Below are 19,169 nucleotides of genomic sequence, written 5' to 3'. Positions count from 1 at the left end.
AAGTAAGGCCTGTAACTTTTGCCAGCTGCAAGCAATGCATGTAACTGTACTTAATTATATAAAGTTAGGAAAAGATAAATCAAAAATGGAAAAAAAAATAACATAAAATATATCAACACAATGAATGACCAGCCATCGCGACCATAGACTTCAAACAAGTGGCGTTCCATGAGCATGTCGACCTCACTGAAGCAGAATTTGGAAAACTGAAGAATATGCATCAGCACAGGGGTGAAGAGCGGCTGTCAATGTGTTCGAAGCAACACACCATATATGCACACAGGAAATACATTCAACTAATAAAAGCAAGACCACAGAACCTCAAGTCTGGCAGACTTCATGGAACCAGGCCAATGAAATAAAAGAAACCTTAAAGAGGTTACATGTAAAAAAAATCAAATAAACTAAATCTGCATAATGTAATTCCCATGCCCCTAGAACATACAAATAAGCAAAATAACGTTTTAAGGCTAGAGTAGCATATGGGTGTTGTAGGAGAGGTTGTGAGTTAAAGGACATGTGCAACATGTGTACTTGTGCTAACATTTTGTGTTGGGAACAACAAACGGGGTGATGTTGGGCACTAACAATTAATATAGGGTGACTTGTGTGGGCTAGATTTGTTAGGCCACAGAGTCTGAGTGTACTGTGTTGTGCAGCAGGTGCACAAACGACACACTGACTGATCCTTGCCAGTTTCAGAAATAATGCAAAATTAAGAGCTGGCACAAGGAAGAGCGTGCGGTGTAGCTCCGAAAAAGGGCCTTGAGAATAAATGTTCACTGTTCTGAGCGGAAGAGAGGAAGGCAGAATAGGCAACATCATGTGGAGGTGTTATGGCGAATGCTGTCTGAAGGTAATTTAGCGGGTGCTGATAAGTTACATGTGCAAAGTCAAAGGAGGCAGGATAGATGCTAGAAAGTTTTGGCACGTGGTAATGGCATCACAAAAGAGGCTGAAAACTGATAAATATAACAGATGAATACATAGGCTTATAGTTGGTTTTCTAGGAAATGGTTACAAGGGTGAGAAACGATGAAGGTGGGGTCTTTGGCTTTTTGGAGCTTTCTGGTGAGAGGAAGATCTGCTGGGTGCTTTCTCTGACTTCCTGGGTTCTTTCTGGGCCTCTGTGGGTGAATCCTGTGGAGAGATTGAGGAGCTGCTGGAAGAAGGAGGGGGGTCCTGCAAAGCTGTCGAGAGGTTTCTCTGCTGGGTTGGAGGCTGATGTAGATGCAAGGGAGTCATTTGAAGGCCATATCGGGAGTCAGGGCTGTGTCCTGGCAGAGATTGTGCTTGGCTGAAAAAAAGGCCAGGCGAGTCAAATGCCAGGTCATTATTTCAAAAGTACAGAGAGCCCAGTGTAAGTATAAATAGTTAGGACCGTTTTCTGCAGAACATTGTAATTGGCAGCGTGTCAAACTGGGCACAGAAGGTAGAACCTTTTAATCTTTTTGGTACCAAAAGATTAACAAAAGTAGCTGCAACCCAAAATGTATTAGCTGGGGGTTGCTTCTTTCACGCAGAAAGGGTCACAATGTCATAATCCTGCAATTTCACAATCATAGTTTTGCTACTAATCCAACATGTGTTCCTCCAGAAGCCGTGAGCCAGCCAGCTAACAAAGATTGCCCTTGTCAGGGCTGACTAACCTAAGGATCCTGGAAGTGATGATGTCACTGCCTGAGCCAATATTGCCAGACACAGTAATAAGAAGATGAAAAAGAATGCACGACTCCCAATCAGCAGTGGTGTGGCAGCAAATGACTTACACCTGCATGCTTATAAGTAATACATACACATGCGTGTAAGTACAATGTGATCAGTGCCTTACCTCGCCAAATACTCTTACTATTTGATATACATTCTAATTAGTAACTTCTTAACAATGTTTTGGGCTGTCTGGAGCAAGCTTTGTTTGCTAGCACGGGGATCTAAAGAAGACACATAAAGAGAGGGTCTCTCGTGTCAGTGATCTGCTCTGTCATGCCTGACCTCTGTATCCTGCCCAAAGCTCTGCTACAGCAGTGGCCATTTTGAAATGGCCAGTGTAGCTGTTTATGGTGAAGAGAGATGTTCTGAGTGTTGGTTTAGGGTTTAAGATTTGTTTTCAGGCTGCCCACTACTGAGATGTTTTCCACTTTTGTGCTGCTAGTGTAACTGTCTACATTGGGGAATGATTTGAGCTTTTGTATGTTGCTTTGAAGAACATTTTCTGATCCCCCCTGCTTGGACATTCTAGTTGGAATTGTGGTTAATAGATGGTGCTTTGGGGTCTGGCACAAGTAATGTATGGCAAACACTAATATTTTGTGTGGCCGCAGAAACAATGAAACACTGCCCTCCAACTACCCCATGATAAAACAGCTGATACAATTACAGATGGGCTGTGCAATGCAAAGCTTTCAACAAACTGAAACATTAGCAAAATGGTTTCTGAGGGTGTAGATCAGCCTCTTTGTAAAACATGGGCTACTGTGTATGTGTGGCCTAGAGTTCTAGAATATTGTCAGGACAATCTTGTTTAGTCTTAATGGGAGCAGGCTGCTCCATGACGAATGGCCAAACACTGACAAATATTTTGCGAGGTGCCCATCTGATGTGGGTGGGTGTGCCACCTTTTTTAATTAATGTACGTGGAAACGTGCAATACTGTGGGGCCTGGCACCAGCTCTTGGAGTGCGTTATCGCAGTCATGAAACAATGGATGCACAAGGTTGCAGTACTGTATTCCATTAAATGGTGGCGTTATGCAATCTGCAAACAGCAGTCCACAACCACCCATGATTAATAGGTGGCACTGGGCCCATTGGCAGATGTAAATTCACTCCAGCCACACTAACCTTTTCATCACATTTGTCGAGTTGAAACACATGGCTTTGAATCTTTGTTTATATATTTTTCAGAGGATTTCGCTGTGCATTGATATTTTTTCCACTTATGTGCTGCATTCATACTTAAATATAGCAGGCCAATCCATGATGCACAGCTAATCACAGACAACTATTTGGTTATGGGGCCATTCTGATGGGTGTTGGTAAGCCACCATTGTAATCTGTGCACTATGGCATGGCTTACCATTAATCTATGTACTCACCCCACTTCCTTCCGATTTTCATACCAAACGGTGACTACTTAAGGGCTTGGTTATTTTCTCTCCCCTGATGCAATCTTCCAACAAGCTCAAAGGAGTGACCCGGTCAAATGACCAGCTTTGCCTCCTCCAGCTTTTTACACCAAATCGTTACAGCTTCCAACATTTTGACCGAATGGTAGGAAGGGGATTGGTAGTTTTCCACAATTCAAGACTGAACGTCTACCATGCTTAGCTAAACAGATCATACCCTCTCTAGAGCAGTTCCCATGCCACCTTCCAGTATTAGACCAACAGAATGACACATTGCATGTGACCTACACCCTGGATGGCATTTCTGAGCTCATCAACTAAGCATTCATTGCAAATTTGACAAACAACGTTCTTGCCGGCTTCAATTGCCTGGGACCGAATCCACTAAAAACACAAGGGATGCTTTTGCATTTCAAAGGCCGCAGAAATGGATTTTAAACTTTGTGGTTTACCCTGGTTTTGGGACAGCAGCAGTTTAAAGAAAACCCTGTGCCCCTATTGTCGTGCATTCTCTGCTCTGAAAGTGAGGTTGATAAATTCTCATCTAGCCCCCAAACTCTTGAAAACGGAGTTAAGTTGTCTTGTTTATATTTGTTGGTTTTCCCTGCGTTTGTGTCAGCAACCCGATGCTTGCGGGCTGTCGGCACTGTAGAAATAAATAAATAAAAATTAAATAAATAAGTCCCTCACATCCTCTCTGTTTCCTACACCACTTCCTCAATGACATTTTAAAAACTTCAGTAAGAAAGTATATGAACTTAAAATAGAGGGACTCATGGTACAAGTAAGATGCATGCAGTATGCAAATCAAACTCTCAACAGTTGGGTACTGGACTAGCTGATCTATCACCAACCGCCCATTAGCGGAAGGGTCATTTTTCATCAATGTTGCTGTGCCGACTTTTAAAATCAAGCATTGCCAAAGCCAATATGCAAAGCCAGACCTATTGGCTTGACAATTGAATGTCATTATTTATTTATGGTGTTGTTATATTGGATCTGTTGTATTTTTTTAGACATGCATACAAGAGTGTAAGGGGGGCATGTGGCAAAACATCAAATGCACACTCAAATTTATTTTAATTTTTATCAGACATCTCAATTTGTGGCAATCTTGCTCTCTTCAATTTAGGTATTGAGTGCAGTTCATGCTTATTAATTTGTAGAGCATGCACAACTTAATGGATTGTGGCTTACAGTTGACAGTGGGGCATGGTGATTGGCAGAGGAAGCTGTGGGCATGGCAATAACCTTCTTGGAAATGTTTTGGTGGGTAGGGTGGGCTTCCCTCATGAGCTAGAGCTTCAATTTACCCATAATGGGCCTTCAGTGAGATAGACTTGTCATAAGCCATCAATGTGATGTGCCTGTCTCTGCAGCTCCTGTGTGTCATATGTGTTTGATCATGGAAAGCTGACAGTGGTACATTATGCTTTATTTTGTCTTGTAGCTAGATTGGGCAGAGTTGTCCTGGAGCCTGCAGAACTTCTTAATAGCATTCTGGCCTATACTGGAAGTTGGTATATCGCTGTAGTTGTGTTGAGAGCGATTGGAAATTTTTGATGCTAAAGACAGGCCTGCTGATGGTGTTTTCTACCTTTTCAAGTCTCATGTTTTTAGATTTTCATTTAAAAGGGAATTGTCAAAGTGCAGTCGTGAGTTGCCCAATATTCCAAACACTATGACGTGATTTTATGGCGTGATGCTGGGCATTGTAGAAAGGTTTATTTAGAAGAAAAGTAATTTAACCATGGTTCCTACTAGCATATTTATGCTGGGGTTGACCACCCAGCTAACTCTGCGATATTTCGCCAAATAAGGTAGGAGCAAGACAGAGAACGTACACCTCCTTCAGACAGTCCTTTACATTTGGGACCAGTATCTCCGTTTTTGACCCATTCTGTTTGAGGCTTCTATTCCTTCTAGAGCTTGATGGTTTTGAGGCCCGTGGACATCGCAACAAACTGGTCCTGTTACTTGAATGTATATTTTCACATTGCCACCGTCTGAGTGACATTGCAGGTGATGTGAGTGGCCTTGGGGGAGGTGGAGACGTGGCCTCTAAGTCTCATACATTGACTTCAATTAGAAAATAATGGAAAGTACCATTTGAGGGAGGTTGCTTGGGCATTGGCGCATGTTCGAGGGCGGTAAAGGAAGAAGGAAGATGTTTTGTTGGACCACAACACATGCTTCCGAAAGGGCTAGTAGTGTCTGTGAGATAATGACACCATTCTCAGTGGTGGTGAGAAGTGCAAAGCTGGCACAGTTCTGCAAAATGCCTGGAAGGTAGAAGGCCATTGTCCAGTATGAACTCTGTGTGTAGGGAGCTGTGATGTGGCTGTGGCATCATTTCTATGGGTTCCTGAAAGGATAAGAGAATGTTTTCCACTTTAGGTGACAACACCCGATTGAAAGAAGCTGCTTTTAAAGCCAATTGAAATTGTGTTTCAAAAGAAAAGCGCTGGGCACCTTGCTGGGTATCAGTGTTTTAATATATAGATGTGTTGCTTTGTGTCACTTCCATTAGAAAAAAAATAATCAAGTATGTCCTCTGGTTAACACGTGTTTCGCAGTAAGCCTTTCTCAAAACCGAACATTAGCAATCAAAATCTTACATATATGGAAAATGAAATAAATAAACCAAAAACTATAACAAATACCCAAAATGTATGTGTGTGAAAATTCACCGACAGTAAAGGGATTGGTGAAGAGCAGGACAAGAAGGGTAATTGAAAAAAGTGAATACAATACAATGTTAGTAAGTTGAATATTCAACTTCCATATCTAACTAACTTCAAAATCCATTTTGATATGCTGTATTGAGATATGCAACTCACCCAATTGACTTCTCGTTATAGTTCACCATATTCATGTTCACGTCTCACCATGTGCAATCATGGGTTAATCCTTGATTAATCTGTATTTTTAACATCATGATGTAGATTAATATCATGAAAAGTTAGTCTTTATTACTGTGTCTTATAACGTGATCACTGCTGCTTGCAGTGTGAGGAGTTTGTCGTTTTATCTGTGCTTGGATGTAAATTGTGCTTGTACCATGAGAGATAAATTCAACTCGCTTCATGCCAAAGGAATAGACACAATAACTAAATATGCAATAAGGAGGTTCTTTCAATCCAGTGCAGTGATGTTCCCCCTACCACCCAGAATTTTTGAATGCTTATCAAGACCGTGGCATGGAGGCTGGGAATTCAGTCAGATATATGGAGCACAGTTGCAAAATATTTTCCATATTCTCTAATCTCTGAGTATTGGAGGAACATCTGAAGACTATGGGATGAAGTGAAATCTGTGTCTGTTGTGGTGGTGGTAGGGTACTCTGAGGAGAGAGAGCGTAATAGGTGAGGTGGAGAACTTGACCCCATTTCCAAGACTCCCTGATGAAAGGAGGCATTATTCAAAGGGAGCTAAAGGTGTAAAAAATTAAGGTTGAGAACAGACTTAATGAAGTGAGTAGGAAAAGGATCATCAGAAAAGAAAGTTTCCTGATTTAAGAAAACAGACTAAGCAAGTGGAGAAATGTATACCAAATGAGAACTAAAAGGGGAGTAACTAAAGAAGTAAAAATTAGGATTTTAGTTTTCACCAGCAAAATCATGCTCAATACTTGAGAATTTGTAAATGAAACATATTGACTTGGTCACGGAATAGGGTGAAGAATGTGAAGAAGAAGATTTGCTAATTTATTGATCACTCTTAATATTTTACACAGCTGATTTATATAGATTGAACTGAAAGTACAATGATTTGGCCTCAGGAATTTACATTTTGTAAATATTACCAAGATTGGGTAAAGTCATTTAACACTTAATATTAAAAACATGTATGCCATAATTGTTCAGTGTAGCAAACTTTAGCTCTAGGTTGGGTCCAGGGAACTGAGGGCTGATGCTTAGATTTAACTGTACAAACGTGGGACTGAACAATTAGCACTATGTGAGGCTCTTGGTTGATACTTGGACCGTAAGGAATTGTTATAGTATCATCAGTAAAATCAGCATTATTAGAAAAAAGAGAAATGGATACAAATAAAAGGGCAGAAGGAAATGTTTACAAGAACACATTTTTAAAGCCTGAGTACTGCTAGAAATAGTAGCAAAAAAACTGGGCAAGTAAGAGAGAAAGTAATTTCCAGGTAACCTGACCAATGAGGCAAACAGGGATCTCAGGAGGGAATATCCTCAGAACCAGAACCAAATATCTAAGCAGTAGCTAAGTGTTGAGTTCTGTGATTAAATTACTTCAGCCCGTCAGGATTACAAGGATGAGTAGAGGCTAAATCACCTACCTAGCCACACACTTCTACATAACAATAGTGATCCCAAACAAAGATAAAACAGGACCAGTTAAGACACATGCCTCCTTCACCTTTTGTGGTACCGTGGACTGAAGGAAGACTATACTCTCAAGATGGGTGTGAGTGTGATTCAGTAGCAAACCAAACAGCAAAGTATAACAGTCCAAAATGCAGGGAATGTCTAATCAAGGTTCTATAAAAAATATATACTTTAATTAAACTCGCCATCTGCGAGAAAAGTAAATAGACAAACACTGTATAAAACCCACCACTGTGAAAGGAACAGGAAAAATGCAAAGATGGAAGAGCAAGCACTCTGGGTAATGAAGCAGCAGGAGAAAATAAAAAATTATCCACATTGATTGTAAAATAGATATGTACTTGAGCAAAAAGGGATGAATGGTGACCTAGCCAGTCTCTAGGGCCCAACGATGAACCGAGAGGGCAGTTACCAGTTAATGGTACATTTGCTGTTCTTTGTATTTGACAACTTCAAACCAGGCTTCTAGGTGCTGTTTGTGTGGTTTGAGTGTCATTGTTCCTGACAGGGAATGATGTTTAGCATGGGATGAATTGAAGTTTGTTGCGGTTTGAAGCAATGCTTGAAGATGGGTGAATTATGAGTGCCAACAGGGTTGCTTTGACGTTTGATTCAATTGCGAAGATGCTAGTGATGTGATAGTCTGTTTTATGTGGTCGGTTCAATGAGCCACTCGAGGAAGTGCAGATCTGAGGGCCACCTGGTCTGGTTCAACAGCGAATATCCTGGTGACTGTACACACAGTTTGGGATGGCTTGATGCAGCTTTTGATGGTCATGGTTCGATGGGCCACAAAGGTCAGTTCGCTGGTGATGAAGATCATCAGCAAAAATGCTGGCGGGTCAAATGGTGCATAGAAGGTCGCATATTAAATGAAGAGATTCGAGTTCAAGTCTAGGCAACGACACACATGGTTAGTGTGGTGCGGAGGTGAATTGGTTTGAATGAGCAGTTCAGAAGATCAGATAAGTGCCAAAGGCATTTAGCAAGGTCCTGGTGGTTGAATGTGGTTGAGTGGGCTTGAATCAGGGCTCATAGCTGTCCGACAGAGGAAAATACAGAAATACTGGCTGTCTTGCCTCTCAAGTGCTACAAGCCCCTCTCAGCTGTCTCAGGAACATGTTTAGACCTTGTTGACAGGGTCTGTAAGCAAGAGAGGCTGGTGCACACTTTCAGAGGTCCTTCACCATAATGAGGTCCAGGCAACAGTGTAACTGGCAGAGATGCACATCTTGTTACAGCAGCAGGTCCCTTCCTGTAGATGGAGAAGCAACAGAGCTTACCTCTACCTTGGACACTCAGTCTTCACCTCAATTGTCAAATCTCTGAGCAGAGGTCCTTAGGTGTTTGTTCCAAAGTGAATCAGTAAATGCTGGAGACCCTTCATTTATACGCAAACATCTACATGTGATTGGACTAAAGCAAACCTTCCTTTGGGGTTCAGTCCCTTTACTTGTGACAAGTAAAAGTGTAATCACGCCTTGAAACACTTGTGTATAGGCGCGTTATAAAAGCCATATCATATCATATCATAAGTAAACTTTGTCTACTGAGATCATGCCCAAACGGCTTTGTGGTGACAGAAGTGGAGGGGACAGGAAGAAGAGAGATCAAAGAAATGAAACAAGAAGGTGGAATCTTGCGCCAGCTGGTCTGCGCTCCTCCTGTCTACACTAACTCCGCCCCTTCCCTTGTCAATAACAGCACAAGCCCTTTTGGTATGCAGCACCCTAGTGTGAGGCTAGTCCTTTTTGGATAGGTGTGTCATTTGATTCCTCTTTCACAGGCCAGATCCTACTATGAGGCTAGCTCACTAAAGAGATATGTTACGAGATCTCACAAAGGATTAAAGGTGAAGAATAGCCATTCTGTTTCCTGCCCTGTCAGGGCCAGGCTGTCTGGACAGAATACACATAAGCCCCCTTCCCAGCTGAGCTAGTACTGACACGTGTATAATATCAAATTGATGTGGCTGTAATACATATGACAGATGTTAGACGGCATACCCTAACTCAGGTATGTCTTATATTTGAAGTTTACTATAGCCACCAGGATAGTAACTCTCATAGTTGTGTGATTTTGGGACCAGGGGTGCATATCTTAAATGCAGTCTGGGAGCAGCAATGACTTGGCTCTCACTGCAGCTGTCAGATGGGCGCCTGTGACCCCTGAACCTGCTCAGTGCCACTAAAGAGCGGGTGATTCAGATCAGGATACCGACAGAGCAGGGCACAGGAGTACACTATGCTTTTGGCATGGAGATTTTGAAAGGAACATCTGATTTGTGGATTTTGCTTCTGGAGATGGAATTACCAGAATTGTTGAGTGAAACTTTCATCACTTATAGGAGACTATTAGTGCCTGGTTTAACTTGGTAAAAGCAATTTATTGCTCAGAATAAATGTGGTAGTGGATTGTCATGCATTTTCCTTTGAAAACAGAAAGCAGTGCAAAGAAAGAGAGACTGACCCATGATTTCTCTTCATCCTCTGATTATTTTTCTGACTACCCAGGTGGAGTAGGTCTGCTGAGTAGGCTGGATGTACCTGATGTTCCCCTTATTTCTACTGAAAATGACCAAAATGAATATATCTGGTGGTTTTGTGTCCATTGTGCCCAAGGAGAAAACTTGGGTAGAGGTGGGAAACCCTCAAATAACCCTCAAATAATTGACAGTTGTTTGGAAGGGGGAACATATTGCCTTGTGCTAGTTCAGATGCAGGCCCTCTATATTTGGTTGCTCTTCCAATTCCCTAAAGTGTAGGTGTCTTATCTAGGTGCCAAAGTAATCTAAAGTAACAGAGTCAGGGTCTTGATCCTGTCAGAGATGGGGAAAGTGACCCTTCTCTGCCTTGAGCAGAAGGCTTTAGAAAACATCCAATCTTCCCTCACCTAATCCGTCCTACCTTTTGCTGCTTGCAAATATTAATATTAGTATTGATATTTGCTTTTTTCACCCTCGCCCCATTCTCATCAGTCAGTTTTCTGTCTTGATTTAATTTTCCCTTAACTTCCTTCCTCTCTACCAGTGTCTTGATGTCCCTTTTATTATTCTAACCCTCTTTTAATTTCCTTTTCTCTCTCTCCTCCTGCTCTGCCTATTTCCTCATCCTCTATGCTTACCTTTACCTGCTGTAAGCTTAGCTCTTTTGACTCTGCCTCTTTTCTTTCTTTTTTGCATTCTTCTCTTGCATCTCTTCCCACCTTTCCTTCTCTCTCTCCTGATGTGGCTACTAACACTCTACATTCTACGTTGCTGGCTGTACTTGATTCTTCCTCCCCTCTGCATTCCGTTTCTCTTACTCAAAAAAGTTCCCCGCCCTGGCTTTCTGCCAAACTCATCTCTCACTGCTGCCATCTGATCTGCGTAAAGCTGAGTGGCACTGGAAAAAAAATCGTGGTCTCCTGCTAACCAAATCTACATTCCTCTTTTGACTCTTCTTTACTTGCTGCAAAATAATCATACTTTTCGGAACGCGCAGTTTCCCTCTCCCTCGACGTCTCTTTCAACATAGTTAATCTTCACTCTGACTTTACTCTCCCCGGTACTCCTCCCCTTCCTCCTCTCCTAGTTCATCTCCACATTCTCTTTCCTCGTTTTCTGCTCTTGCTGACTCTCATACTTCTGCTCTTCTTGCTTGCGTTCACCCTACTGCTTCCCCTTCTGATCCTCTTGCTTCTTCTCTTATTTCCCAGGTCTATCCTCATGTTCCTTATCTTGCTTCTCTTATTACTTCTCCTTTCTCAAATTTGTGCTTTCGTACTACTGTTAAGTATGCACTTAGGAACCTACTCTCGATCCCTCTATTTCTCCAATGTTTGCCATTTCTCACTTCTTCCTTTCCACTCTAATATCCTCGAGCAGGCCGCCTACACTCAGGTTGCTAATTATCTAAATCTTCATTCTCTTCTCCCACCCCTTCAATCTGGTTTTCATCCTTCTAATTCCACAGAGACTGCCCTCTTGCATATCTTTAACTCTCATCTGTCTGGTCGTCATTCCTAGCTTTCATGTATCCTCTTTCTTCTTGATCTTTGTGCAGAATTCAATAGTGTTGATCATTCTCTTCTTATCTCTCCTCTTTCCACATTGGACACCTGTGGTTCTGTTCATGAATGGTTTAATTCCTATCTTTCTCAGCGGTCCTACTCTGTTACTTGGGCTGGACACACCTCTTCCTCATTTACTCTCCTCTTAAGTGTCCCTCAAGGCTCTGTACTTGATCCTCTCCTTTTCTCTTTTTATACTGCCCCCTCTCAGCGTTCATTCCCTCATTTAATCTCTCCTTTCATGTGTATGGAGATGACACTCAAATGGTGTTCTCCTTTTATTCTTTTGAGTCTACGCTTCACTCTACTGTGTCAAACTGTCTTTCTGCTGTCCAGAACTGGATGTCTTCCCATTTTCTTCACCTCAACCCCTATAAGACTGAGGTTCTATTCTTCCCTGCTTCAACTATTCCTCCTGCTCTTCTTCTGCCATCTCTCTCCCTCTCTCCATCTTCTTTACTTTTTTCCTCATCTGTGCGTAACTTGGGTGTTGTTTTTGCTCCTTCGCTCTCTTTCTCACCCCGTATGTCTTCTATTGCCCATTGCTGTCACTATGCTCTTTTCAACATGTTTCGTGCTCATACTAACCTCTCTATCCATGCTACTAAACATCTTCTTTTTTCCCTGGTTTATTCTCGCATTGACTACTGTTCATCTCTTCTGCTTGGTCTCCCTGCCTCACATCATCTTCCTCTTTGCTCTGTTTATAATTCCTCAGTTTATCTCTTTTTTCTTTACCCCCTCGTTCCTCCATTACTTCCTCCTAACTCTCAATCGCATTGCACCCTTTCGAATCATGTCCTCATAATTTCCTCTCAATTGTTTTTAAATGTGTCCATGGTCTGGCTCCCCCCTATCTTTCTTCACTAGTGTTGGTCTACTTTCCTTCTCCGTCTCTTTGATCGCAGAATCTATTCCTTCTGACGGTTGCTAACCCACCTTGTGTTTCATGTCATTTCTGCTCATTTGCTCTTTTAGCCCCTAAATACTGGAATTCTCGTCCTCTCTCTGTCTGCTTTTCAACATCTCTTTGCATTTTTCAATTTCATTTCAAAGCTCATCTCCTGTCTTCTCTTTCCACTTAATGCTGCTTTTGCTCCCTTCTTCTGTTTTTAGCTATCATTGCACTCTCATGTAATTGTACAGCTTTTTTGTAGAGTTTGTTAAGCTCTTTTGGCAAAATCAAATGAAATGAAATGAAATAGTTGTCAAAGTCATATAATGTAATAGAGTCAGGGTCTTGACCCTGCCAGAGGTGGGAAGAGTGACCCTTCTTAGCCTGGAGAAGAAGGCTTCATAAAACATAACTCAAACCAAGACCTCCCCCAGGTATGTGAAGTAAGGTTTGGGGCATCACTGTTTCCTGGGAAATCCCCCCCTTGTGCAAGTTATGACAACACTGATGCCGCTCATCTATTCTCAATTCCTCATGATATAGCCACAATGCAACAGCAAGCGGCAAGGAAAACCGGGCCTGGAAGAAAACATCCTTAAATCATGAACTAAAGCAATGCCAGCAGACTGTGAAATGGCAACCCCACCAAACCACATCTAACGCATCAGAGAAGCAAACTACTCACCCTCCAGTCAGGTAAATTAACTTTCAGCCTACAGCATGGCAGAGAAACACCAAACTGTTTGTGAAAACATGCTGGAAAAGGGGGAGGGGGTAAGAAGGCTTTTTAAAGCCTACCAGCCGTGTTGCCGTCCTCCTGGGGAAAAAGCAGACAAGGATTGGCGCTGGGAATCAGCTGAGTACTGCAACCAATGGGGAGGTGAGACAGAGGAAGGGCAGCAGAGCAGTGTGTTGTAGAGTCAGATTCTGAAAAGATGAGTTATTTGAGTGAGAGTGGTATCAGTGGTCTGTAGTAGTGAACTGTTTAATAGTGCAGGAAGTAGGGAGGGGGAGTTTAGGAGGTGGGAGTGAAAAAGATTGGAATAGTGTAGGAGACAGTAGCAGTTTGTGGGAGAGAGAGCGAGTGTTAAGAGAGCGAGTGTTAGCAGAGAATAAGGGTAGTAGGGAGGGTGTAGAAGTGAGGTGCAAGGATTAAGGTGTATTAGAGAAGTGAGGAGGGGGTTTGAATAGTGAGAGCGGGTATAGTAAAGTGGTGGTCATAGCACCATATCCCTGAGTTTCCCGAATAGAGAATAGTAAAGGGAGAGCATGGCACCATATCCCTGAGTTTCCTAAAAAGAGAATAGTAAAGGAGTGAGCAGGGCACCATATCCCGAGTTTCCTGAATAGAGAATAGTAAAGGAGTGAGCATGGCACCATATCCTGAGTTTCCTAAATAGAGTATAGTAAAGGAGTGAGCAGGGCACCATATACCGAGTTTCCTAACTAGAGAATAGCAAAGGAGTGAGCATGGCACAATATCCTTGAGTTTCCTGAATAGAGAATAGTAAAGGAGTGAGCAGTGCACCATATCCTGAGTTTCCTGAATAGAGAATAGTAAATGAGTGTGTAGGGCACGAGATTCCTGAGTTTCCTGAATTGAGAATAGTAAATGAGTTAGCATGGCACCATATCCCTGAGTTTCATGAATACATGAGGAGTGGAAATAGTAGTAGCTGGACAATGGTAGCAGAGACCTTGGTCATGGTAGTTAGAACGATAGTGGTAATGATTAAAAAAAAGTCGTTTTCATATGAGTAGAGCAAGAAGACTCATAGTAGCATGGAGAAGGTAGAGAGAAGAGGAGAGAGGGATAGGAAGAAAAGGTATCTAGGATCCTGGGGAAGAGAAGATAGTCAGAGTTGGTAGAAGGGAGGAGATTAGGGGGAGGAGTAGAGTAGTAAATAGGACGGGGGTCATAACATCAGGGGGCACAGATACACCACCCTCTAGAACCAGCACCTTTGGGAGATAATCGGCCCGTGTCTCAGGGAATCCACCTTGAGTATAAGGAAGTTGCAGACTGTAGGTGCCAGCGAGCGGTAGCACTAACCCTGTTATGGAACCCGGGGTTAGGGAGGGGGAAATCCGGTGATATAATATGATATGATAAGTCATTTGGGAAATGAGTGAGGGACATCCATAGCTACACTCTCTAACCCCCTTTTCCAGCAGGTGCATCATGTATGTTGCCACCATGCATGGCTGTTCTGCAATTCCATTGAAATAGCAAAGAACTACCCCATAGCTGTGGTGTGTGCTAAATAAAAACCCTTGAAACAGGAGCAAGATTTCGTGCTTCATTCAAGCCATCTGTCACACTAATATAGTTTATGGAATTCAAAGTGCACCCAACAATGATACATGGAACGTAGCACATGTATGAAGAACAGCCTACAATTGTTCTATTGTCTTTGTTATTGTGTGTAAGATTTTGCTGGACCAGGTTATGTAGATATTCCAAATAAGCTATAGTTCCACTAATTGCAAATATCTAAACTAAAGGCACGGTTGCTTATCTGGATTTTTAACGACATCCCAAAACATTGTATATATGCAGGGGAAGAAAATAAGAGAACAGCAATGTTGATTTCCCTCATTATAAACTTACCAGTTCCCTCAGTAGACACTGCCAGGCCCAGCAGGACCACTGTCAACAGGGAAAGCCCCAACATCCTCCTAAAAAATTGAAAGAAGTGAGGGAGTCAGTTCTAGGTAGCTTCCACATTTAGACGTTCAAACTCGTTCTGAAGTCATCTGTCATGTCATATGCTATGGTATAGTATGTTCAAATATTTTTCGACAGCTTGATAGCTCATATCATAGGGACATTTTGGCAAAATTAGCAGTTTTTTTTTAACTAAACAATGAACATGTTATACCCCTATCCGTTTACTTGACTAGATGAAAAGTTTCCTAAATACCCCTTTCACTGTGCCCATCCATGCGGTCTTCTGCTGGCTCACCTTGCCTTTTCGTACCCATCTCTAAAGCACATCCTGCTTACCTAGGACCAGTGATACTACCTGTCAGTCTTGGCAAAACCTAAGAATCTTCCAACTTCAAAGCCTTCCAAACAAGCCCTAATTTCCAATAAGAATTACTGGAGGTCCCTAAGCTTTTCCCATTGGGATGGTAAACGACTGCACTTTCTATTTGCTAGGATTTGCCCGGCATTATCATTGCTTCATCCGTCCCTGGACAATTCCTCATGCGGCTGAGCATTAGTGTGTATTCCTTCAAAGAACTAACATAAACACACAAAATGCACTTATCATAGAGCCTGTTATGTTACCATTTATAGAACAAGTTAGAAGCACAGGGGCCCCTTATCGCTCGGATCTGAGTGAGGATGTGTAATGCTGAGCAAACATCTTGCCCATTGAGTTTGAACCTTGAAACAATGGTGTCAGTCCAACAGAGCAATTTTATGGCCAAATATTTGGCCTATGTAATATGGTATTTGTGCCAACCTATGTTATGGGCATCTCTTATTTACGCTTTATAACCAGTGTTGCATATCTGTGAAGTACTTAAATAGTATTATCCAGGGTATGTTTCGCAGTGATGCAAGAAATAATATCACTTATACAATGAGGCTCTTTCAACCGCCTATGGTCTACGTGATTGGGAGGATAGCTCAGGAGCAACGTGTTCGCCTTGGAAGCAAGACGACATGGAGCAACACAGGTTAGATCCCCAGGTCCGTGCTTAGAAACCTGTGGGTATTAAGCGCATTATATATGACCTAACATATCAATAGACTCAATGAAGGTGGCCACAACAAGGGAAAGATTAGTTTCAAGAAGAGGTGATCTTTCCGACATCTAGTGCTTCTCCACAATGCTGCTGAGACTGCACTGGCTCCATGCATCTTCGTTTACGTCACCAGCAACCGTCTGCCTTTTATTTTTGTTTAATCATATTGCTTCTGCTCTTGCCACAAACCTTTAGAGATGCTCCAAATTTCACCAACATTAAATCAGGGCCTCAGGGTAGAGTGTCAAGCTATATAACCACAGGTGCAAAGAAAGCCTGTTCAAGCAGCCCAGGGCACATCTGAAGAAGCAGAGACCAGTTTCGGTATTAGTTTGTCATTTTCCATTCTTAATGATGAAAGCAGTAAGACGAGGAGGCAGGTTGATGAGCGCATCATCCGATTGGGCCCACGCCACACCGCCTCTGCTTCTAACTCTCCTACTTTGCCCAGAACCCCGAGAATGCTGACACATGTAAGTATTTCAGACTTCAAGGGGAAACCCAAACACCAGCTAAAGAAAGGAGTCATGTCAACAGGATCTTTACCCCATGAATACATTAAAGCTTGAGGATTAAAGACCACAGGAGGTTCAAAGAGCCTCAATTTGTTGGCACATGAAATGGCCCAAGAGTCTTGGCATGTTTCACAGCAAACAATTCCCTATACTTTCAGTGAAATACAGCTGTTTCATGCTGTGGACGTTTTTTGAATCCAAAACACAACCCCTCCTCCATGCACCTTGGTAAAACCTCAGAGAAGTGAGGATTCGACAACCTGCTGTTCATGAGTGGACTCTATCAAAAGGGTGCATCTCCTCCACTGATACCTGTGTGAGGGGTTTGGTGTCTAGGACAGAGGCCAGAAAAGGGCCTTGAGAGAGGAAGAGGCCTACGCTCCCACCAACTGGGGCGTTGGGGGGAGATGTAGGCAGGCAGGATGGTGTGGGAGACGCTAGCTCAGTTGATTGGCTGAGAAGCCAGCAACTCAGGGATTTCCGACTGCATACAAGAATGGATTACTTCTTTGTTGCAAGGCTTTTAGCTGACATAGGCAAAAGGTCTTCATACCAGCCGCACGCCAACCCCATCAGCCCTGACTACAGCATTCCCTCCTGCCAAATGTGTCTTCATCTCGTAACAGGCATGTTTGGCCCACCATGTTCACATGCTGCCATTTCGCCATTTTGTTTCTTTTTATATCGAGGTCAAATGCAACCACTCTCTCTTACAAACACAATGTATAACACACAAGTTGGATAAAAAACAATGAGCAAATCTGGCAGAGTTACGCATAAAACTATCTGGCCGTCTTAGGAAAAAACCTTACTATCAGGTGGAAATAAAAATAACCATCCTCAGGATTCCAATGCAACACTCCCCCAACCCTACCCCTTCACACCCAGATATCACAGTTTGAGTCACGTTTCTGGGCCATTGTTGGCCACTTTAATGAGATACAGAAGGCATCAAGTCTGCTAAAACGTTCTTCCACCCACAGTGTTGGCTTTCCGGGCACCACAATTTGGTGGTGGAACGCTGATAACCACCCTTGTACCCTTCTTCTAGGCATCATAGAAGGCAATGACGTACCCTTTGCCCTGCTGTGTATTCATGGACTAGTGCATAGAATTCCTTTGACATGTTAGGAGTTGCATAGGAGTGCGACTACCTCTGCCAGCGGAAGGAGATGGCACGCAACCCAAAGCACAGTCTGGTAGTTCAGTTAATCCACCAAGCAAAAGTTCCCTCAGCCAGGTTGATTGCCCCCAATGGGTCATCATAAATGTCAGATGTGAAAATAGGGCAATGGCTCTGCCTGCTGGCTTGGAACCCAGGGGGTTGAGCTGAGACCAGGAGCAAGCTCTACTTCGGTCAGGTTTCTGATTAGGGACTTTAGTGCATGGTACAATTAGGAGCTTGGATCAATTGCACTGGCCCAACATTCTTTAAAATGTATCAATTTCTAGGAGCTGCATAAAAAGCCAAGCCCAGTAATACTCCGTTTTTTTGTGCAAAGTTAATTATTGCTTTTCATGAATGTGGGCCACACTGTTCCTTAATTTACTGCACAGGTACAGTACTGTCAGAAACTGTGCAAACTACACACACACACACACACCCCTCCACCCCCCCTAGCTCCTCACCTCACAATTCCCTGGCACACAGGAAATGTAGAACACTGGAAACGTCTGAGCAAGTGATCCCCACTCAAAAACCAGGTATAGCACAGGGAGCAAGCAGCTTTAAAATGTTCCATCACAAACTTTACCACTACATCAGAGGCAGAAGCACGCCAATAAAGCAATACACACATGCCAAACAGGCACAGGAAGGGTAGCAGCAGTGTCATCTTCCCTCACAGGCACCCATACATGACATAGCGGGTGAAGACAAGCCCCTTTTCATGCACACTGCAGAATAAAGACAAGCCGCTAGGGGAATAGTCCAGGAGATAGCGTTGCAAGGATAAAAGGATTTAATAATACAGAATACAAATATCAGACAAGGACTCTACTGTTCGAGAGCACTCTGACTCGACCTGCAACAAACAAGGGCTTAAAAGCCCAAAAAACGTCATTTCATACAGTACTACTTGGTGCCACTGATTGGAGGCACCCTACACATGGGCCTGCTCTATAGGGGATGCCAGGCTGTAATTGGTTGGTTTGTTCCCATCTATCAGATCCACGTGGGTCAGCTGGGCTCATCCTCGCAGTGAAGGTCATGGCACACGTTCCTACATTGTTGCATTCTAAACTAAACATGCTAAGCCTGGTTACTGTATCATTGTGGCAGGCACCTGGGCGGCACGATAAAATATAGTCACGCTCACCCACACATTCAGGGCTTCGTTGATGCCGCAGTTCTGGCACTCCAAGTCTTCACCCAGGGTTTTGATCTTTAATTTATCCCTCCATGTACTTCGTGTTACAAGAGATGTGTTTTCATGCTTGAGGAAATATAGCCATGCATGTTTAGA

The 19,169-nt window shown here is 42.9% G+C and overlaps 1 protein-coding gene across 13 annotated transcripts in view; it reads right to left on the bottom strand.

Moving 5' to 3' along the window:
- LOC138451221 (variant surface antigen F-like) overlaps positions 1-19,169 on the bottom strand; it is a 342,866-nt gene that overhangs the window by 305,585 nt on the left and 18,112 nt on the right. For all 13 annotated transcript variants that reach the window (XM_069604894.1, XM_069604893.1, XM_069604899.1 and 10 more), the window contains exon 2: positions 15,042-15,109. In XM_069604894.1, the coding sequence (XP_069460995.1) occupies positions 15,042-15,105 (64 nt within the window). In that variant the 5' untranslated portion in view covers positions 15,106-15,109. The remainder of the gene's footprint in view (positions 1-15,041; positions 15,110-19,169) is intronic.

This window comes from Ambystoma mexicanum, chromosome 1p (genome assembly GCF_040938575.1).
Source record: "Ambystoma mexicanum isolate Mex_15411 chromosome 1p, UKY_AmexF1_1, whole genome shotgun sequence".
NCBI classification, from domain to species: Eukaryota; Metazoa; Chordata; class Amphibia; order Caudata; family Ambystomatidae; genus Ambystoma; species Ambystoma mexicanum.
Note: the sequence above shows the minus strand (reverse complement) of the source record. Positions and strands in the feature narration are given on the sequence as shown.